Raw genomic sequence first — 26835 nt, 5'->3', positions numbered from 1 at the left:
ATCAGATCTCATTACTATATCACATTGTGTACATATACATGTGTCTGTATCTTATATATGTAGTTATAATCAGATCTCATTACTGTATCACATTGTGTACATATACATGTGTCTTTATCTTATATCTCTAGGTATAAACAGATCTCATTACTGTATCACATTGTGTACATATACATGTGTCTGTATCTTATATATGTAAGTATAATCAGATCTCATTACTGTATCACATTGTGTATATATACATGTGTCTGTAGCTTATATTTGTAGGTATAATCAGATCTCATTACTTTATCACATTGTGTATATATACATGTGTCTGTAGCTTATATCTGTAGGTATAATCATATCTCATTACTGTATCACATTGTGTATATATACATGTGTCTGTAGCTTATATCTGTAGGTATAATCAGATCTCATTACTGTATCACATTGTGTACATATACATGTGTCCTTATCTTATATCTGTAGGTATAATCAGATCTCATTACTGTATCACACTGTGTACATATACATGTGTCTGTATATTATATCTGTAGGTATAATCAGATCTCATTACTGTATCACACTGTGTAAATATACATGTGTCTCTCTTATATCTGTAGGTATAATCAGATCTCATTACTGTATCACACTGTGTACATATACATATGTCTGTATCTTATAGCTGTAGGTATAATCAGATCTCATTACTGTATCACATTGTGTACATATACATGTGTCTGTATCTTATATCTGTAGGTATAATCATATCTCATTACTTTATCACATTGTGTACATATACATGTGTCTGTATCTTATATCTGTAGGTATAATCAGATCTCATTACTGTATCACACTGTACATAAACATGTGTCTGTATCTTATTTCTGTAGGTATAATCAGATCTCATTACTATATCACACTGTGTACATATACATGTGTCTTTATCTTATATCTGTAGGTATAATCAGATCTCATTACTGTATCACATTGTGTACATATACATGTGTCTGTCTCTTATATCTGTAGTTATAATCAGATCTCATTACTTTATCACACTGTGTACATATACATGTGTCTTTATCTTATATCTGTAGGTATAATCAGATCTCATTACTGTATCACATTGTGTACATATACCTGCTTCTTTATCTTATATCTTTAGGTATAATCCGATCTCATTACTTTATCACATTGTGTACATATACATGTGTTTGTATCTTATATCTGTAGGTATAATCAGATCTCATTACTTTATCACATTGTGTACATATACATGTGTCTATCTTATATCTGTAGGTATAATCAGATCTCATTACTGTATCACACTGTGTACATATACATGTGTCTGTATCTTATATCTTTAGGTATAATCAGATCTCATTACTGTATCACATTGTGTACATATACCTGCTTCTTTATCTTATATCTTTAGGTATAATCCGATCTCATTACTTTATCACATTGTGTACATATACATGTGTCTGTATCTTATATCTGTAGGTATAATCAGATCGCATTACTGTATCACATTGTGTACATATACATGTGTCTGTATCTTATATCTGTAGGTATAATCAGATCTCATTACTGTATCACATTGTATACATATACATGTGTCTGTATCTTATATCTGTAGGTATAATCAGATCTCATTACTTTATCACATTGTGTACATATACATGTGTCTTTATATTATATCTGTAGGTATAATCAGATCTCATTACTGTATCACATTGTGTACATATACATGTGTCTTTATCTTATATCTGTAGGTATAATCAGATCTCCTTACTGTATCACATTGTGTACATATACATGTCTGTATCTTATATCTGTAGGTATAATCAGATCTCATTACTGTATCACACTGTGTACATATACATGTGTCTGTATCTAATATCTGTAGGTATAATCAGATCTCATTACTGTATCACACTGTGTACATATACATGTGTCTGTATCTTATATCTGTAGGTATAATCAGATCTCATTACTGTATCACATTGTGTACATATACATGTGTCTGTATCTTATATCTGTAGGTATAATCAGATCTCATTACTGTATCACATTGTGTACATATACATGTGTCTGTATCTTATATATGTAGGTATAATCAGATCTCATTACTGTATCACATTGTGTACATATACATGTGTCTGTATCTTATATCTGTAGGTATAATCAGATCTCATTACTGTATCACATTGTGTACATATACATGTGTCTGTATCTTATATATGTAGGTATAATCAGATCTCATTACTGTATCACATTGTGTACATATACATGTGTCTTTATCTTATATCTGTAGGTATAATCAGGTCTCATTACTGTATCACACTGTGTACATATACATGTGTCTTTATCTTATATCTGTAGGTATAATCAGATCTTATTACTTTATCACACTGTGTACATATACATGTGTCTGTATCTTATATCTGTAGGTATAATCAGCTCTCATTACTGTATCACATTGTGTACATATACATGTGTCTGTATCTTATATCTGTAGGTATAATCAGATCTCATTACTGTATCACATTGTGTACATATACATGTGTCTGTATCTTATATCTGTAGGTATAATCAGATCTCATTACTTTATCACACTGTGTACATATACATGTGTCTGTATCTTATATCTGTAGGTATAATCAGATCTCATTACTTTATCACACTGTGTACATATACCTGCTTCTTTATCTTATATCTGTAGGTATAATCAGATCTCATTACTGTATCACATTGTGTACATATACATGTGTCTGTATCTTATATCTGTAGGTATAATCAGATCTCATTACTGTATCACTTTGTGTACATATACCTGCTTATTTATCTTATATCTATAGGTATAATCAGATCTCATTACTGTATCACATTGTGTACATATACCTGCTTCTTTATTTTATATCTGTAGGTATAATCAGATCTCATTACTTTATCACATTGTGTACATATACATGCTTCTTTATCTTATATCTGTAGGTATAATCAGATCTCATTACTGTATCACACTGTGTACATATACATGTGTCTTTATCTTATATCTGTAGGTATAATCAGATCTCATTACTGTATCACATTGTGTACATATACATGTGTCTGTCTCTTATATCTGTAGGTATAATCAGATCTCATTACTGTATCACACTGTGTACATATACATGTGTCTGTATCTTATATCTGTAGGTATAATCAGATCTCATTACTGTATCACACTGTGTACATATACATGTGTCTTTATCTTATATCTGTAGGTATAATCAGATCTCATTACTGTATCACATTGTATACATATACATGTGTCTGTATCTTATATCTGTAGGTATAATCAGATCTCATTACTTTATCACATTGTGTACATATACATGTGTCTTTATCTTATATCTGTAGGTATAATCAGATCTCATTACTGTATCACATTGTGTACATATACATGTGTCTTTATCTTATATCTGTAGGTATAATCAGATCTCCTTACTGTATCACATTGTGTACATATACATGTGTCTTTATCTTATATCTGTAGGTATAATCAGATCTCATTACTTTATCACACTGTGTACATATACATGTGTCTGTATCTTATATCTGTAGGTATAATCAGATCTCATTACTGTATCACATTGTGTACATATACATGTGTCTGTATCTTATATCTGTAGGTATAATCAGATCTCATTACTGTATCACACTGTGTACATATACATGTGTCTGTATCTTATATCTGTAGGTATAATCAGATCTCATTACTGTATCACATTGTGTACATATACATGTGTCTGTATCTTATATCTGTAGTATAATCAGATCTCATTACTTTATCACACTGTGTACATATACCTGCTTCTTTATCTTATATCTGTAGGTATAATCAGATCTCATTACTGTATCACATTGTGTACATATACATGTGTCTGTATCTTATATCTGTAGGTATAATCAGATCTCATTACTGTATCACTTTGTGTACATATACCTGCTTATTTATCTTATATCTATAGGTATAATCAGATCTCATTACTGTATCACATTGTGTACATATACCTGCTTCTTTATTTTATATCTGTAGGTATAATCAGATCTCATTACTTTATCACATTGTGTACATATACATGCTTCTTTATCTTATATCTGTAGGTATAATCAGATCTCATTACTGTATCACACTGTGTACATATACATGTGTCTTTATCTTATATCTGTAGGTATAATCAGATCTCATTACTGTATCACATTGTGTACATATACATGTGTCAGTCTCTTATATATGTAGGTATAATCAGATCTCATTACTGTATCACACTGTGTACATATACATGTGTCTGTATCTTATATCTGTAGGTATAATCAGATCTCATTACTGTATCACACTGTGTACATATACATGTGTCTTTATCTTATATCTGTAGGTATAATCAGATCTCATTACTGTATCACACTGTGTACATATACATGTGTCTTTATCTTATATCTGTAGGTATAATCAGATCTCATTACTGTATCACACTGTGTACATATACATGTGTCTGTATCTTATATCTGTAGGTATAATCAGATCTCATTACTGTATCACATTGTGTACATATACATGTGTCTGTATCTTATATCTGTAGGTATAATCAGATCTCATTACTGTATCACATTGTGTACATATACATGTGTCTGTATCTTATATCTGTAGGTGTAATCAGATCTCATTACTGTATCACATTGTGTACATATACATGTGTCTTTATCTTATATCTGTAGGTATAATCAGATCTCATTACTGTATCACAGTGTGTACATATACATGTGTCTGTATCTTATATCTGTAGGTATAATCAGATCTCATTACTGTATCACACTGTGTACATATACATGTGTCTTTATATTATATCTGTAGGTATAATCAGATCTCATTACTGTATCACATTGTGTACATATACATGTGTCTGTATCTTATATCTGTAGGTATAATCAGATCTCATTACTGTATCACATTGTGTACATATACATGTGTCTGTATCTTATATATGTAGGTATAATCAGATCTCATTACTGTATCACATTGTGTACATATACATGTGTCTTATCTTATATCTGTAGGTATAATCAGATCTCATTACTGTATCACATTGTGTACATATACATGTGTCTGTATCTTATATCTGTAGTATAATCAGATCTCATTACTGTATCACATTGTGTACATATACATGTGTCTGTATCTTATATCTGTAGGTATAATCAGATCTCATTACTTTATCACATTGTGTACATATACATGTGTCTGTATCTTATATCTGTAGGTATAATCAGATCTCATTACTGTATCACATTGTGTACATATACATGTGTCTGTATCTTATATCTGTAGGTATAATCAGATCTCATTACTGTATCACATTGTGTACATATACATGTGTCCTTATCTTATATCTGTAGGTATAATCAGATCTCATTACTGTATCACACTGTGTACATATACATGTGTCTGTATCTTATATCTGTAGGTATAATCAGATCTCATTACTGTATCACACTGTGTACATATACATGTGTCTTTATCTTATATCTGTAGGTATAATCAGATCTCATTACTGTATCACATTGTGTACATATACATGTGTCTTTATCTTATATCTGTAGGTATAATCAGATCTCATTACTGTATCACACTGTGTACATATACATGTGTCTTATCTTATATCTGTAGGTATAATCAGATCTCATTACTGTATCACACTGTGTACATATACATGTGTCTGTATCTTATATCTGTAGGTATAATCAGATCTCATTACTGTATCACACTGTGTACATATACATGTGTCTATCTTATATCTGTAGGTATAATCAGATCTCATTACTGTATCACACTGTGTACATATACATGTGTCTGTATCTTATATCTGTAGGTATAATCAGATCTCATTACTGTATCACACTGTGTACATATACATGTGTCTTTATCTTATATCTGTAGGTATAATCAGATCTCATTACTGTATCACATTGTGTACATATACATGTGTCTTTATCTTATATCTGTAGGTATAATCAGATCTCATTACTGTATCACACTGTGTACATATACATGTGTCTTATCTTATATCTGTAGGTATAATCAGATCTCATTACTGTATCACACTGTGTACATATACATGTGTCTGTATCTTATATCTGTAGGTATAATCAGATCTCATTACTTTATCACATTGTGTACATATACATGTGTCTGTATCTTATATCTGTAGGTATAATCAGATCTCATTACTGTATCACATTGTGTACATATACATGTGTCTGTATCTTATATCTGTAGGTATAATCAGATCTCATTACTGTATCACACTGTGTACATATACATGTGTCTGTATCTTATATCTGTAGGTATAATCAGATCTCATTACTGTATCACATTGTGTACATATACATGTGTCTGTATCTTATATCTGTAGGTATAATCAGATCTCATTACTGTATCACATTGTGTACATATACATGTGTCTGTATCTTATATCTGTAGGTATAATCAGATCTCATTACTGTATCACACTGTGTACATATACATGTGTCTGTATCTTATATCTGTAGGTATAATCAGATCTCATTACTGTATCACACTGTGTACATATACATGTGTCTGTATCTTATATCTGTAGGTATAATCAGATCTCATTACTGTATCACATTGTGTACATATACATGTGTCTGTATCTTATATCTGTAGGTATAATCAGATCTCATTACTGTATCACACTGTGTACATATACATGTGTCTTTATCTTATATCTGTAGGTATAATCAGATCTCATTACTGTATCACACTGTGTACATATACATGTGTCTTTATCTTATATCTGTAGGTATAATCAGATCTCATTACTGTATCACATTGTGTACATATACATGTGTCTGTATCTTATATCTGTAGGTATAATCAGATCTCATTACTGTATCACATTGTGTACATATACATGTGTCTTTATCTTATATCTGTAGGTATAATCAGATCTCATTACTGTATCACATTGTGTACATATACATGTGTCTGTATCTTATATCTGTAGGTATAATCAGATCTCATTACTGTATCACATTGTGTACATATACATGTGTCTGTATCTTATATCTGTAGGTATAATCAGATCTCATTACTGTATCACATTGTGTACATATACATGTGTCTGTATCTTATATCTGTAGGTATAATCAGATCTCATTACTGTATCACACTGTGTACATATACATGTGTCTGTATCTTATATCTGTAGGTATAATCAGATCTCATTACTGTATCACATTGTGTACATATACATGTGTCTGTATCTTATATCTGTAGGTATAATCAGATCTCATTACTGTATCACATTGTGTACATATACATGTGTCTGTATCTTATATCTGTAGGTATAATCAGATCTCATTACTGTATCACAATGTGTACATATACATGTGTCTGTATCTTATATCTGTAGGTATAATCAGATCTCATTACTGTATCACACTGTGTACATATACATGTGTCTGTATCTTATATCTGTAGGTATAATCAGATCTCATTACTGTATCACATTGTGTACATATACATGTGTCTGTATCTTATATCTGTAGGTATAATCAGATCTCATTACTGTATCACATTGTGTACATATACATGTGTCTTATCTTATATCTGTAGGTATAATCAGATCTCATTACTGTATCACACTGTGTACATATACATGTGTCTGTATCTTATATCTGTAGGTATAATCAGATCTCATTACTGTATCACACTGTGTACATATACATGTGTCTGTATCTTATATCTGTAGGTATAATCAGATCTCATTACTGTATCACATTGTGTACATATACATGTGTCTGTATCTTATATCTGTAGGTATAATCAGATCTCATTACTGTATCACATTGTGTACATATACATGTGTCTGTATCTTATATCTGTAGGTATAATCAGATCTCATTACTGTATCACATTGTGTACATATACATGTGTCTGTATCTTATATCTGTAGGTATAATCAGATCTCATTACTGTATCACACTGTGTACATATACATGTGTCTGTATCTTATATCTGTAGGTATAATCAGATCTCATTACTGTATCACACTGTGTACATATACATGTGTCTTTATCTTATATCTGTAGGTATAATCAGATCTCATTACTGTATCACATTGTGTACATATACATGTGTCTGTATCTTATATCTGTAGGTATAATCAGATCTCATTACTGTATCACACTGTGTACATATACATGTGTCTTTATCTTATATCTGTAGGTATAATCAGATCTCATTACTGTATCACACTGTGTACATATACATGTGTCTTTATCTTATATCTGTAGGTATAATCAGATCTCATTACTGTATCACATTGTGTACATATACATGTGTCTGTATCTTATATCTGTAGGTATAATCAGATCTCATTACTGTATCACATTGTGTACATATACATGTGTCTGTATCTTATATCTGTAGGTATAATCAGATCTCATTACTGTATCACACTTGTGTACATATACATGTGTCTGTATCTTATATCTGTAGGTATAATCAGATCTCATTACTGTATCACATTGTGTACATATACATGTGTCTTTATCTTATATCTGTAGGTATAATCAGATCTCATTACTGTATCACACTGTGTACATATACATGTGTCTGTATCTTATATCTGTAGGTATAATCAGATCTCATTACTGTATCACATTGTGTACATATACATGTGTCTGTATCTTATATCTGTAGGTATAATCAGATCTCATTACTGTATCACATTGTGTACATATACATGTGTCTGTATCTTATATCTGTAGGTATAATCAGATCTCATTACTGTATCACACTGTGTACATATACATGTGTCTGTATCTTATATCTGTAGGTATAATCAGATCTCATTACTGTATCACATTGTGTACATATACATGTGTCTGTATCTTATATCTGTAGGTATAATCAGATCTCATTACTGTATCACATTGTGTACATATACATGTGTCTGTATCTTATATCTGTAGGTATAATCAGATCTCATTACTGTATCACATTGTGTACATATACATGTGTCTGTATCTTATATCTGTAGGTATAATCAGATCTCATTACTGTATCACATTGTGTACATATACATGTGTCTGTATCTTATATCTGTAGGTATAATCAGATCTCATTACTGTATCACACTGTGTACATATACATGTGTCTGTATCTTATATCTGTAGGTATAATCAGATCTCATTACTGTATCACATTGTGTACATATACATGTGTCTGTATCTTATATCTGTAGGTATAATCAGATCTCATTACTGTATCACACTGTGTACATATACATGTGTCTGTATCTTATATCTGTAGGTATAATCAGATCTCATTACTGTATCACATTGTGTACATATACATGTGTCTGTATCTTATATCTGTAGGTATAATCAGATCTCATTACTGTATCACACTGTGTACATATACATGTGTCTTTATCTTATATCTGTAGGTATAATCAGATCTCATTACTGTATCACACTGTGTACATATACATGTGTCTTTATCTTATATCTGTAGGTATAATCAGATCTCATTACTGTATCACATTGTGTACATATACATGTGTCTGTATCTTATATCTGTAGGTATAATCAGATCTCATTACTGTATCACATTGTGTACATATACATGTGTCTTTATCTTATATCTGTAGGTATAATCAGATCTCATTACTTTATCACATTGTGTACATATACATGTGTCTTTATCTTATATCTGTAGGTATAATCAGATCTCATTACTGTATCACATTGTGTACATATACATGTGTCTGTATTATATCTGTAGGTATAATCAGATCTCATTACTGTATCACATTGTGTACATATACATGTGTCTTTATCTTATATCTGTAGGTATAATCAGATCTCATTACTGTATCACATTGTGTACATATACATGTGTCTTTATATTATATCTGTAGGTATAATCAGATCTCATTACTGTATCACATTGTGTACATATACATGTGTCTGTATCTTATATCTGTAGGTATAATCAGATCTCATTACTATATCACATTGTGTACATATACATGTGTCTGTATCTTATATATGTAGGTATAATCAGATCTCATTACTGTATCACATTGTGTACATATACATGTGTCTTTATCTTATATCTGCTAGGTATAAACAGATCTCATTACTGTATCACATTGTGTACATATACATGTGTCTGTATCTTATATATGTAAGGTATAATCAGATCTCATTACTGTATCACATTGTGTATATATACATGTGTCTGTAGCTTATATTTGTAGGTATAATCAGATCTCATTACTTTATCACATTGTGTATATATACATGTGTCTGTAGCTTATATCTGTAGGTATAATCATATCTCATTACTGTATCACATTGTGTATATATACATGTGTCTGTAGCTTATATCTGTAGGTATAATCAGATCTCATTACTGTATCACATTGTGTACATATACATGTGTCCTTATCTTATATCTGTAGGTATAATCAGATCTCATTACTGTATCACACTGTGTACATATACATGTGTCTGTATATTATATCTGTAGGTATAATCAGATCTCATTACTGTATCACACTGTGTAAATATACATGTGTCTCTCTTATATCTGTAGGTATAATCAGATCTCATTACTGTATCACACTGTGTACATATACATATGTCTGTATCTTATAGCTGTAGGTATAATCAGATCTCATTACTGTATCACATTGTGTACATATACATGTGTCTGTATCTTATATCTGTAGGTATAATCATATCTCATTACTTTATCACATTGTGTACATATACATGTGTCTGTATCTTATATCTGTAGGTATAATCAGATCTCATTACTGTATCACACTGTGTACATAAACATGTGTCTGTATCTTATTTCTGTAGGTATAATCAGATCTCATTACTATATCACACTGTGTACATATACATGTGTCTTTATCTTATATCTGTAGGTATAATCAGATCTCATTACTGTATCACATTGTGTACATATACATGTGTCTGTCTCTTATATCTGTAGTTATAATCAGATCTCATTACTTTATCACACTGTGTACATATACATGTGTCTTTATCTTATATCTGTAGGTATAATCAGATCTCATTACTGTATCACATTGTGTACATATACCTGCTTCTTTATCTTATATCTTTAGGTATAATCCGATCTCATTACTTTATCACATTGTGTACATATACATGTGTTTGTATCTTATATCTGTAGGTATAATCAGATCTCATTACTTTATCACATTGTGTACATATACATGTGTCTATCTTATATCTGTAGGTATAATCAGATCTCATTACTGTATCACACTGTGTACATATACATGTGTCTGTATCTTATATCTTTAGGTATAATCAGATCTCATTACTGTATCACATTGTGTACATATACCTGCTTCTTTATCTTATATCTTTAGGTATAATCCGATCTCATTACTTTATCACATTGTGTACATATACATGTGTCTGTATCTTATATCTGTAGGTATAATCAGATCTCATTACTGTATCACATTGTGTACATATACATGTGTCTGTATCTTATATCTGTAGGTATAATCAGATCTCATTACTGTATCACATTGTATACATATACATGTGTCTGTATCTTATATCTGTAGGTATAATCAGATCTCATTACTTTATCACATTGTGTACATATACATGTGTCTTTATATTATATCTGTAGGTATAATCAGATCTCATTACTGTATCACATTGTGTACATATACATGTGTCTTTATCTTATATCTGTAGGTATAATCAGATCTCCTTACTGTATCACATTGTGTACATATACATGTCTGTATCTTATATCTGTAGGTATAATCAGATCTCATTACTGTATCACACTGTGTACATATACATGTGTCTGTATCTAATATCTGTAGGTATAATCAGATCTCATTACTGTATCACACTGTGTACATATACATGTGTCTGTATCTTATATCTGTAGGTATAATCAGATCTCATTACTGTATCACATTGTGTACATATACATGTGTCTGTATCTTATATCTGTAGGTATAATCAGATCTCATTACTGTATCACATTGTGTACATATACATGTGTCTGTATCTTATATATGTAGGTATAATCAGATCTCATTACTGTATCACATTGTGTACATATACATGTGTCTGTATCTTATATCTGTAGGTATAATCAGATCTCATTACTGTATCACATTGTGTACATATACATGTGTCTGTATCTTATATATGTAGGTATAATCAGATCTCATTACTGTATCACATTGTGTACATATACATGTGTCTTTATCTTATATCTGTAGGTATAATCAGGTCTCATTACTGTATCACACTGTGTACATATACATGTGTCTTTATCTTATATCTGTAGGTATAATCAGATCTTATTACTTTATCACACTGTGTACATATACATGTGTCTGTATCTTATATCTGTAGGTATAATCAGCTCTCATTACTGTATCACATTGTGTACATATACATGTGTCTGTATCTTATATCTGTAGGTATAATCAGATCTCATTACTGTATCACATTGTGTACATATACATGTGTCTGTATCTTATATCTGTAGGTATAATCAGATCTCATTACTTTATCACACTGTGTACATATACATGTGTCTGTATCTTATATCTGTAGTATAATCAGATCTCATTACTTTATCACACTGTGTACATATACCTGCTTCTTTATCTTATATCTGTAGGTATAATCAGATCTCATTACTGTATCACATTGTGTACATATACATGTGTCTGTATCTTATATCTGTAGGTATAATCAGATCTCATTACTGTATCACTTTGTGTACATATACCTGCTTATTTATCTTATATCTATAGGTATAATCAGATCTCATTACTGTATCACATTGTGTACATATACCTGCTTCTTTATTTTATATCTGTAGGTATAATCAGATCTCATTACTTTATCACATTGTGTACATATACATGCTTCTTTATCTTATATCTGTAGGTATAATCAGATCTCATTACTGTATCACACTGTGTACATATACATGTGTCTTTATCTTATATCTGTAGGTATAATCAGATCTCATTACTGTATCACATTGTGTACATATACATGTGTCTGTCTCTTATATCTGTAGGTATAATCAGATCTCATTACTGTATCACACTGTGTACATATACATGTGTCTGTATCTTATATCTGTAGGTATAATCAGATCTCATTACTGTATCACACTGTGTACATATACATGTGTCTTTATCTTATATCTGTAGGTATAATCAGATCTCATTACTGTATCACATTGTATACATATACATGTGTCTGTATCTTATATCTGTAGGTATAATCAGATCTCATTACTTTATCACATTGTGTACATATACATGTGTCTTTATATTATATCTGTAGGTATAATCAGATCTCATTACTGTATCACATTGTGTACATATACATGTGTCTTTATCTTATATCTGTAGGTATAATCAGATCTCCTTACTGTATCACATTGTGTACATATACATGTGTCTTTATCTTATATCTGTAGGTATAATCAGATCTTATTACTTTATCACACTGTGTACATATACATGTGTCTGTATCTTATATCTGTAGGTATAATCAGCTCTCATTACTGTATCACATTGTGTACATATACATGTGTCTGTATCTTATATCTGTAGGTATAATCAGATCTCATTACTGTATCACACTGTGTACATATACATGTGTCTGTATCTTATATCTGTAGGTATAATCAGATCTCATTACTGTATCACATTGTGTACATATACATGTGTCTGTATCTTATATCTGTAGTATAATCAGATCTCATTACTTTATCACACTGTGTACATATACCTGCTTCTTTATCTTATATCTGTAGGTATAATCAGATCTCATTACTGTATCACATTGTGTACATATACATGTGTCTGTATCTTATATCTGTAGGTATAATCAGATCTCATTACTGTATCACTTTGTGTACATATACCTGCTTATTTATCTTATATCTATAGGTATAATCAGATCTCATTACTGTATCACATTGTGTACATATACCTGCTTCTTTATTTTATATCTGTAGGTATAATCAGATCTCATTACTTTATCACATTGTGTACATATACATGCTTCTTTATCTTATATCTGTAGGTATAATCAGATCTCATTACTGTATCACACTGTGTACATATACATGTGTCTTTATCTTATATCTGTAGGTATAATCAGATCTCATTACTGTATCACATTGTGTACATATACATGTGTCAGTCTCTTATATATGTAGGTATAATCAGATCTCATTACTGTATCACACTGTGTACATATACATGTGTCTGTATCTTATATCTGTAGGTATAATCAGATCTCATTACTGTATCACACTGTGTACATATACATGTGTCTTTATCTTATATCTGTAGGTATAATCAGATCTCATTACTGTATCACACTGTGTACATATACATGTGTCTTTATCTTATATCTGTAGGTATAATCAGATCTCATTACTGTATCACACTGTGTACATATACATGTGTCTGTATCTTATATCTGTAGGTATAATCAGATCTCATTACTGTATCACATTGTGTACATATACATGTGTCTGTATCTTATATCTGTAGGTATAATCAGATCTCATTACTGTATCACATTGTGTACATATACATGTGTCTGTATCTTATATCTGTAGGTGTAATCAGATCTCATTACTGTATCACATTGTGTACATATACATGTGTCTTTATCTTATATCTGTAGGTATAATCAGATCTCAATACTGTATCACAGTGTGTACATATACATGTGTCTGTATCTTATATCTGTAGGTATAATCAGATCTCATTACTGTATCACACTGTGTACATATACATGTGTCTTTATATTATATCTGTAGGTATAATCAGATCTCATTACTGTATCACATTGTGTACATATACATGTGTCTGTATCTTATATCTGTAGGTATAATCAGATCTCATTACTATATCACATTGTGTACATATACATGTGTCTGTATCTTATATATGTAGTTATATTCAGATCTCATTACTGTATCACATTGTGTACATATACATGTGTCTATCTTATATCTCTAGGTATAAACAGATCTCATTACTGTATCACATTGTGTACATATACATGTGTCTGTATCTTATATATGTAAATATAATCAGATCTCATTACTGTATCACATTGTGTATATATACATGTGTCTGTAGCTTATATTTGTAGGTATAATCAGATCTCATTACTTTATCACATTGTGTATATATACATGTGTCTGTAGCTTATATCTGTAGGTATAATCAGATCTCATTACTGTATCACATTGTGTATATATACATGTGTCTGTAGCTTATATCTGTAGGTATAATCAGATCTCATTACTGTATCACATTGTGTACATATACATGTGTCCTTATCTTATATCTGTAGGTATAATCAGATCTCATTACTGTATCACACTGTGTACATATACATGTGTCTGTATATTATATCTGTAGGTATAATCAGATCTCATTACTGTATCACACTGTGTACATATACATGTGTCTATATATTATATCTGTAGGTATAATCAGATCTCATTACTGTATCACATTGTGTACATATACATGTGTCTTTATCTTATATCTGTAGGTATAATCAGATCTCATTACTGTATCACACTGTGTACATATACATGTGTCTATCTTATATCTGTAGGTATAATCAGATCTCATTACTGTATCACACTGTGTACATATACATGTGTCTGTATATTATATCTGTAGGTATAATCAGATCTCATTACTGTATCACACTGTCTACATATACATGTGTCTATCTTATATCTGTAGGTATAATCAGATCTCATTACTGTATCACACTGTGTACATACACATGTGTCTGTATATTATATCTGTAGGTATAATCAGATCTCATTACTGTATCACACTGTGTACATATACATGTGTCTTTATCTTATATCTGTAGGTATAATCAGATCTCATTACTGTATCACATTGTGTACATATACATGTGTCTTTATCTTATATCTGTAGGTATAATCAGATCTCATTACTGTATCACACTGTGTACATATACATGTGTCTATCTTATATCTGTAGGTATAATCAGATCTCATTACTGTATCACACTGTGTACATATACATGTGTCTGTATCTTATATCTGTAGTTATAATCAGATCTCATTACTTTATCACATTGTATACATATACATGTGTCTGTATCTTATATCTGTAGGTATAATCAGATCTCATTACTGTATCACATTGTGTACATATACATGTGTCTGTATCTTATATCTGTAGGTATAATCAGATCTCATTACTGTATCACACTGTGTACATATACATGTGTCTGTATCTTATAGCTGTAGGTATAATCAGATCTCATTACTGTATCACATTGTGTACATATACATGTGTCTGTATCTTATATCTGTAGGTATAATCATATCTCATTACTTTATCACATTGTGTACATATACATGTGTCTGTATCTTATATCTGTAGGTATAATCAGATCTCATTACTTTATCACACTGTACATAAACATGTGTCTGTATCTTATTTCTGTAGGTATAATCAGATCTCATTACTATATCACACTGTGTACATATACATGTGTCTTTATCTTATATCTGTAGGTATAATCAGATCTCATTACTGTATCACATTGTGTACATATACATGTGTCTGTCTCTTATATCTGTAGTTATAATCAGATCTCATTACTGTATCACACTGTGTACATATACATGTGTCTTTATCTTATATATGTAGTTATAATCAGATCTCATTACTTTATCACACTGTGTACATATACATGTGTCTTTATCTTATATCTTTAGGTATAATCAGATCTCATTACTGTATCACATTGTGTACATATACATGTGTCTATCTTATATCTGTAGGTATAATCAGATCTCATTACTGTATCACATTGTGTACATATACATGTGTTTTTATCTTATATCTGTAGGTATAATCAGATCTCATTACTGTATCACATTGTGTACATATACCTGCTTCTTTATCTTATATCTTTAGGTATAATCCGATCTCATTACTTTATCACATTGTGTACATATACATGTGTTTGTATCTTATATCTGTAGGTATAATCAGATCTCATTACTTTATCACATTGTGTACATATACATGTGTCTATCTTATATCTGTAGGTATAATCAGATCTCATTACTGTATCACACTGTGTACATATACATGTGTCTGTATATTATATCTGTAGGTATAATCAGATCTCATTACTGTATCACATTGTGTACATATACATGTGTCTGTATCTTATATCTTTAGGTATAATCAGATCTCATTACTGTATCACATTGTGTACATATACATGTGTCTGTATCTTATATCTGTAGGTATAATCAGATCTCATTACTGTATCACAATGTATACATATACATGTGTCTGTATCTTATATCTGTTGGTATAATCAGATCTCATTACTGTATCACACTGTGTACATATACATGTGTCTGTATCTTATATCTGTAGGTATAATCAGATCTCATTACTGTATCACATTGTGTACATATACATGTGTCTGTATCTTATATCTGTAGATATAATCAGATCTCATTACTGTATCGCATTGTGTACATATACATGTGTCTATCTTATATCTGTAGGTATAATCAGATCTCATTACTGTATCACATTGTGTACATATACATGTGTCTATCTTATATCTGTAGGTATAATCAGATCTCATTACTGTATCACACTGTGTACATATACATGTCTGTATCTTATATCTGTAGTTATAATCAGATCTCATTACTGTATCACATTATGTACATATACATGTGTCTGTATCTTATATCTGTAGGTATAATCAGATCTCATTACTGTATCACATTGTGTACATATACATGTGTCTGTATCTTATATCTGTAGATATAATCAGATCTCATTACTGTATCGCATTGTGTACATATACATGTGTCTGTATCTTATATCAGTAGGTATAATCAGATCTCATTACTGTATCACATTGTGTACATATACATGTGTCTGTATCTTATATCTGTAGGTATAATCAGATCTCATTACTGTATCACTTTGTGTACATATACCTGCTTATTTATCTTATATCTATAGGTATAATCAGATCTCATTACTGTATCACATTGTGTACATATACTTGCTTCTTTATTTTATATCTGTAGGTATAATCAGATCTCATTACTTTATCACATTGTGTACATATACATGCTTCTTTATCTTATATCTGTAGGTATAATCAGATCTCATTACTGTATCACACTGTGTACATATACATGTGTCTTTATCTTATATCTGTAGGTATAATCAGATCTCATTACTGTATCACATTGTGTACATATACATGTGTCAGTCTCTTATATATGTAGGTATAATCAGATCTCATTACTGTATCACACTGTGTACATATACATGTGTCTGTATCTTATATCTGTAGGTATAATCAGATCTCATTACTGTATCACACTGTGTACATATACATGTGTCTTTATCTTATATCTGTAGGTATAATCAGATCTCATTACTGTATCACACTGTGTACATATACATGTGTCTTTATCTTATATCTGTAGGTATAATCAGATCTCATTACTGTATCACACTGTGTACATATACATGTGTCTGTATCTTATATCTGTAGGTATAATCAGATCTCATTACTGTATCACATTGTGTACATATACATGTGTCTGTATCTTATATCTGTAGGTATAATCAGATCTCATTACTGTATCACATTGTGTACATATACATGTGTCTGTATCTTATATCTGTAGGTGTAATCAGATCTCATTACTGTATCACATTGTGTACATATACATGTGTCTTTATCTTATATCTGTAGGTATAATCAGATCTCAATACTGTATCACAGTGTGTACATATACATGTGTCTGTATCTTATATCTGTAGGTATAATCAGATCTCATTACTGTATCACACTGTGTACATATACATGTGTCTTTATATTATATCTGTAGGTATAATCAGATCTCATTACTGTATCACATTGTGTACATATACATGTGTCTGTATCTTATATCTGTAGGTATAATCAGATCTCATTACTATATCACATTGTGTACATATACATGTGTCTGTATCTTATATATGTAGTTATATTCAGATCTCATTACTGTATCACATTGTGTACATATACATGTGTCTATCTTATATCTCTAGGTATAAACAGATCTCATTACTGTATCACATTGTGTACATATACATGTGTCTGTATCTTATATATGTAAATATAATCAGATCTCATTACTGTATCACATTGTGTATATATACATGTGTCTGTAGCTTATATTTGTAGGTATAATCAGATCTCATTACTTTATCACATTGTGTATATATACATGTGTCTGTAGCTTATATCTGTAGGTATAATCAGATCTCATTACTGTATCACATTGTGTATATATACATGTGTCTGTAGCTTATATCTGTAGGTATAATCAGATCTCATTACTGTATCACATTGTGTACATATACATGTGTCCTTATCTTATATCTGTAGGTATAATCAGATCTCATTACTGTATCACACTGTGTACATATACATGTGTCTGTATATTATATCTGTAGGTATAATCAGATCTCATTACTGTATCACACTGTGTACATATACATGTGTCTATATATTATATCTGTAGGTATAATCAGATCTCATTACTGTATCACATTGTGTACATATACATGTGTCTTTATCTTATATCTGTAGGTATAATCAGATCTCATTACTGTATCACACTGTGTACATATACATGTGTCTATCTTATATCTGTAGGTATAATCAGATCTCATTACTGTATCACACTGTGTACATATACATGTGTCTGTATATTATATCTGTAGGTATAATCAGATCTCATTACTGTATCACACTGTCTACATATACATGTGTCTATCTTATATCTGTAGGTATAATCAGATCTCATTACTGTATCACACTGTGTACATACACATGTGTCTGTATATTATATCTGTAGGTATAATCAGATCTCATTACTGTATCACACTGTGTACATATACATGTGTCTTTATCTTATATCTGTAGGTATAATCAGATCTCATTACTGTATCACATTGTGTACATATACATGTGTCTTTATCTTATATCTGTAGGTATAATCAGATCTCATTACTGTATCACACTGTGTACATATACATGTGTCTATCTTATATCTGTAGGTATAATCAGATCTCATTACTGTATCACACTGTGTACATATACATGTGTCTGTATCTTATATCTGTAGTTATAATCAGATCTCATTACTTTATCACATTGTATACATATACATGTGTCTGTATCTTATATCTGTAGGTATAATCAGATCTCATTACTGTATCACATTGTGTACAGATACATGTGTCTGTATCTTATATCTGTAGGTATAATCAGATCTCATTACTGTATCACACTGTGTACATATACATGTGTCTGTATCTTATAGCTGTAGGTATAATCAGATCTCATTACTGTATCACATTGTGTACATATACATGTGTCTGTATCTTATATCTGTAGGTATAATCATATCTCATTACTTTATCACATTGTGTACATATACATGTGTCTGTATCTTATATCTGTAGGTATAATCAGATCTCATTACTTTATCACACTGTACATAAACATGTGTCTGTATCTTATTTCTGTAGGTATAATCAGATCTCATTACTATATCACACTGTGTACATATACATGTGTCTTTATCTTATATCTGTAGGTATAATCAGATCTCATTACTGTATCACATTGTGTACATATACATGTGTCTGTCTCTTATATCTGTAGTTATAATCAGATCTCATTACTGTATCACACTGTGTACATATACATGTGTCTTTATCTTATATATGTAGTTATAATCAGATCTCATTACTTTATCACACTGTGTACATATACATGTGTCTTTATCTTATATCTTTAGGTATAATCAGATCTCATTACTGTATCACATTGTGTACATATACATGTGTCTATCTTATATCTGTAGGTATAATCAGATCTCATTACTGTATCACATTGTGTACATATACATGTGTTTTTATCTTATATCTGTAGGTATAATCAGATCTCATTACTGTATCACATTGTGTACATATACCTGCTTCTTTATCTTATATCTTTAGGTATAATCCGATCTCATTACTTTATCACATTGTGTACATATACATGTGTTTGTATCTTATATCTGTAGGTATAATCAGATCTCATTACTTTATCACATTGTGTACATATACATGTGTCTATCTTATATCTGTAGGTATAATCAGATCTCATTACTGTATCACACTGTGTACATATACATGTGTCTGTATATTATATCTGTAGGTATAATCAGATCTCATTACTGTATCACATTGTGTACATATACATGTGTCTGTATCTTATATCTTTAGGTATAATCAGATCTCATTACTGTATCACATTGTGTACATATACATGTGTCTGTATCTTATATCTGTAGGTATAATCAGATCTCATTACTGTATCACAATGTATACATATACATGTGTCTGTATCTTATATCTGTTGGTATAATCAGATCTCATTACTGTATCACACTGTGTACATATACATGTGTCTGTATCTTATATCTGTAGGTATAATCAGATCTCATTACTGTATCACATTGTGTACATATACATGTGTCTGTATCTTATATCTGTAGATATAATCAGATCTCATTACTGTATCGCATTGTGTACATATACATGTGTCTATCTTATATCTGTAGGTATAATCAGATCTCATTACTGTATCACATTGTGTACATATACATGTGTCTATCTTATATCTGTAGGTATAATCAGATCTCATTACTGTATCACACTGTGTACATATACATGTCTGTATCTTATATCTGTAGTTATAATCAGATCTCATTACTGTATCACATTATGTACATATACATGTGTCTGTATCTTATATCTGTAGGTATAATCAGATCTCATTACTGTATCACATTGTGTACATATACATGTGTCTGTATCTTATATCTGTAGATATAATCAGATCTCATTACTGTATCGCATTGTGTACATATACATGTGTCTGTATCTTATATCAGTAGGTATAATCAGATCTCATTACTGTATCACACTGTGTACATATACATGTGTCTGTATCTTATATATGTAGGTATAATCAGATCTCATTACTGTATCACACTGTGTACATATACATGTGTCTGTATCTTATATCTGTAGGTATAATCAGATCACATCACTTTATCACATTGTGTACATATACATGTGTCTGTATCTTATATCTGTAGGTATAATCAGATCTCATTACTTTATCACACTGTGTACATATACATGTCTGTATCTTATATCTGTAGGTATAATCAGATCTCATTACTGTATCACATTGTGTACATATACATGTGTCTGTATCTTATATCTGTAGGTATAATCAGATCTCATTACTTTATCACATTGTGTACATATACATGTGTCTATCATATGTGTAGGTATAATCAGATCTCATTAGTTTATCACATTGTGTACATATACATGCTTCTTTATCTTATATCTGTAGGTATAATCAGATATCATTACTTTATCACATTGTGTACATATACATGTGTCTGTATCTTATATCTGTTGGTATAATCAGATCTCATTACTGTATCACACTGTGTACATATACATGTGTCTGTATCTTATATCTGTAGGTATAATCAGATCTCGTTACTGTATCACATTGTGTACATATACATGTGTCTGTATCTTATATCTGTAGATATAATCAGATCTCATTACTGTATCGCATTGTGTACATATACATGTGTCTGTATCTTATTTCTGTAGGTATAATCAGATCTCATTACTGTATCACACTGTGTACATATACATGTGTCTGTATCTTATATATGTAGGTATAATCAGATCACATCACTTTATCACATTGTGTACATATACATGTGTCTGTATCTTATATCTGTAGGTATAATCAGATCTCATTACTTTATCACACTGTGTACATATACATGTCTGTATCTTATATCTGTAGGTATAATCAGATCTCATTACTGTATCACATTGTGTACATATACATGTGTTTGTATCTTATATCTGTAGGTATAATCAGATCTCATTACTTTATCACATTGTGTACATATACCTGCTTCTTTATCTGTCCATAAACCAATCACCAATACTTGGAGAGAACAATGAAAAATTAACATTATATTACCTTATCTCTTCTATACCCCACTGGGAGTGTAATTTCTTTTACTGGCTGTGTTAACACAGCTTGGCCTCGAGGCCAAAAACTTTCAGGATGGGTGGGAATACCACAGGCTAAATAAACTATTTCAAATGCCAATATAAGGGTAATGGAAATACCTGTAAACAATTTAATACACTCCAGCAGGTAAAGTGAATCATTGGGAACAAATTAAAGGGGGGAACATTTTTGAGTAAACTGTCCCTTTAAGCCTTAAATATTTAGACTAGGTTCATAATTGTTTTCCCTTCCCACCTCTAATCACTGCTTCTGGAACCAGGGGTGAATTTTCCTTCTACTTCTTTACCTTGCTCAGCATAGCTGCCAAATTCTTTAGTCGTTTTTTCTGCCTTTCTGTCGCTGGTAAAAAAGGGGGTAATTATTTTGTCTGTATGTGTTGTTGGCAGCTGCTTAGTTTGCTAGTGCAGGAGGTTAATATTTATATTATATATATATTTATATTTAAACAGGTATCAGCGTGGGTCAAGGTCTTTGGCAGCCAATTTGATGCAGCAGTCATCTGATAGACCAGACATTAAGCTTTCTGCAGAAGAAGAGGAAGAGGAGTATGATATTCCTGAGGATATAGAGAATGTTGTAGGTATGTGAATGGGATACATTAAACTTCATCAACAATGTGCAGTTGGTAATATCCGTCATTTGTTTATCTTCTCCCATGTATTCACCTTTTAGCCCTAATGACATATTCAACGTTTCTTTGAATTAGCTTGATGAGATATATTGCCCTATAAAGAAACCAAATGGTGGAGACAATGTAATGCAAGTGGAGCATTATTTAACTCTCCCGCTCAAGCATTAACGGCGCTAGAAGTAAGCTTTTTGCACTCGTTGGGTTGAGCTTGTATTATGAGTTGAAAGTAAAAAGACGAACATAGATTATTGCATGCATGTTCATGTATTCCCCCATAGAAGTCAATGGAGCAAAAACAGTGGGGAAAAACCCTACTCGCGCTCAAACCCGATCATATAAGCTCATGTGCACTAACCCAACATGAAAATAGGAATATTTCACATTCCAATATTCTTCACATAGAAGAATATGTTGTATTTATTCATAAATACACACACACACACACACACACATATATATATATATATATATATATATATATATATATATATAGTATATAATTATCTCAAGCATAAAACAAAGTGGGAAGCAAATGCTATATATGAGCTGTACCGGACACAGGAGGAGTATATGAGTATAAATAGTACTATTATAAATGCCCCTAACTATAGCCAAGTAAAGGCTAGTGGTGCAGACCCTTAGGAATAATATATCAAGCACATATATAGGGTAGAAAGAAGCGGAGAAAATACTTTGCTTCAAAAAGACAGGGAATTCAGCTTTTTTTTGTAAAAAGTTACACAACTCTATATTAAACAAAGTATCGGTTTATTGATACAGAAAATTCGCTACTAAGACATATTTCATCCTCTGTGGAATAGACATAACAGTAGTAGGCGCAGGCCAAGATAGCCTAAACCATCATACAAGATGACTAAATATTATCATTGATAACAAAACTTGACCGGTCAGGTAAGCAAGGTACCATAAGAAATATTACCACAATAGAAGTTAAGTGTAGTTGTATAATCAGGGAAACCACACCCAACTGCTCTCAGGACCTCCACACGAATAGGCGGAGGATATAACCTGGGCAGGTGAACAAGGGGACCTAGGTTTCCAAAACTACACTCTTAACGTTGAGCTTTATAACATGCTCTATATAGTGTCACAAAATAAAGGCATAAGATTAGTACATATGGTGACAGAATAATCCACACAACTACACCCTGCTGCTCACAGACCCCTATATAAGTGTAAATAGGGAATTGTCTGGGCAGATAAGTTGTGGGGATAAGTCACACTATATAAGGAAAAAATGCAGCCCAGTATAAATTCATGTTCAGTGAAGTAGCAGTTATAACGTCAAAGAACACTAGTCATGTATATATATTTGCAACATCTAATAAAAATTCTTTGCAACAGAAGTGCCGATTAGAATATGGATGAAATCTTAAACAGTTCTCCTGTGTTGCTTAAAGAACAATGTGTGGAGCTGCGTCTCGTAGACCATTATCACAGCTGTGTGGTATAAGCCAGATTTTTAAGCTGTCTTGCTGTCAGCAAAGATATTGTATGATACTGCACCTTGAAAGTTCCAGATAAGGCTATAGGAGCTGCCGTGAGCCCCCTTGGCTCTCCTTGTGCAATCAAATGAGCTTTCGAATATAGAGCTTTCCCAGGTTCCATTACCAATCTCAGAGACCGCTCAACATTCAGGCAAGATTGTGGGAGGTACCATGCGTCCCATGTTCCAGTTAGCTGATGCCGACGTGCGTTTTCACCCCCTCGACTTTTATGTAGATTTTGTTTTATCCTTATTGCTCTAGAACTCTATTGCTCTGTACATTTTTGTTGATGAGAACTACTAGGCTGAGCCAAGATAAACGTAAATTAAATGTGTTTGAGTTTTTTTTAATCTTTGCTCAGTTCCCTAAGAACCACTCACCACTTCCTGTCTATTAGTCTCAGTCTAGCACGTTGTTGTAGACAATCTTTTACATTGAGTTGACTATTAAGGTTTTCTTCTATGACTAGTGGTTTCTTTTTCTTGACTGGTAAATTGTAGTTCACACCTTAAAAGGTGGATTTTGAGACTTTGGGTTTCTGCCTGGCAATCCTATGAGAGGGCCCAGTCTTTGTTGGTAAATGCTACGTAAATCTGAGGTACCAAAAAGGTAGAAAAGATCTCTGCTGACCAGTACTTCACAATGTTGTGATTTCCCTCACAGCCAGTTGTAATAGTATGGGTTCAACTGAAAAGAAATTGTATTTTGCGCAAATATATCCAGCACAAGAATATTACTCCCTGTGTTAAGTGAAGATCAGCTTTGTATTTATAGCGACATTATAGTAAAACAATGACATGCTCTAATACGTTAGATCATATCATTTTAAAACTATCAACCTCGCAGTACTGTGTGTTTCATCCATGCAATGCGGTTAAACACATAGTATAAATACTGCTTAGGATGCACGGTGCACTGCTTGTCCTGAGCAGAAAACGCAGCTGATCCAAGCAGCAGTGCTAGTTGGACATCTTAGTCGTGTAATTAGCGCTGCTGATTGGTTATTGGATCTTTGCAGGGGTTAAACACACAGTACACAGTAAAATGAAATTCTCTAACGGATTAGCGCATTTAATTTTTCCAATTATAATGGCCCTTTAAATTTTCTCTCTCAATTATGGCCACCTGTGATAAATGAGAATAGTCCAAGCAACCATCTTAAAGAACCATGAAAAGAAGCATAGTGCTCCCATATAGTCTGTGTATGCGCGATTCTAAATCACCTTCCTTATTTTAAAAAAGAAGCTTCCTATACAATTTACATTTTAATTCTTTTGTTTAATTTCTCTGCTTCAAGAAAGCCCTGCTTTTTTTAAACATGCCTCCTTATTAAAAATTCAAACAATG

The 26835-nt window shown here is 31.3% G+C and overlaps 1 protein-coding gene across 1 annotated transcript in view; it reads left to right on the top strand.

The window, feature by feature from the left end:
• Window positions 1-26835, top strand: part of TBCD (tubulin folding cofactor D) — a 1563032-nt gene that overhangs the window by 189580 nt on the left and 1346617 nt on the right. Inside the window, exon 11 of the mRNA XM_053710319.1 lies at window positions 23799-23929. Within this exon, the coding sequence (XP_053566294.1) occupies window positions 23799-23929 (131 nt within the window). The remainder of the gene's footprint in view (window positions 1-23798; window positions 23930-26835) is intronic.

Source organism: Bombina bombina, chromosome 1 (assembly GCF_027579735.1).
Source record: "Bombina bombina isolate aBomBom1 chromosome 1, aBomBom1.pri, whole genome shotgun sequence".
NCBI lineage: Eukaryota > Metazoa > Chordata > Amphibia > Anura > Bombinatoridae > Bombina > Bombina bombina.
This window is presented reverse-complemented; position numbering and strand designations above follow the sequence as displayed.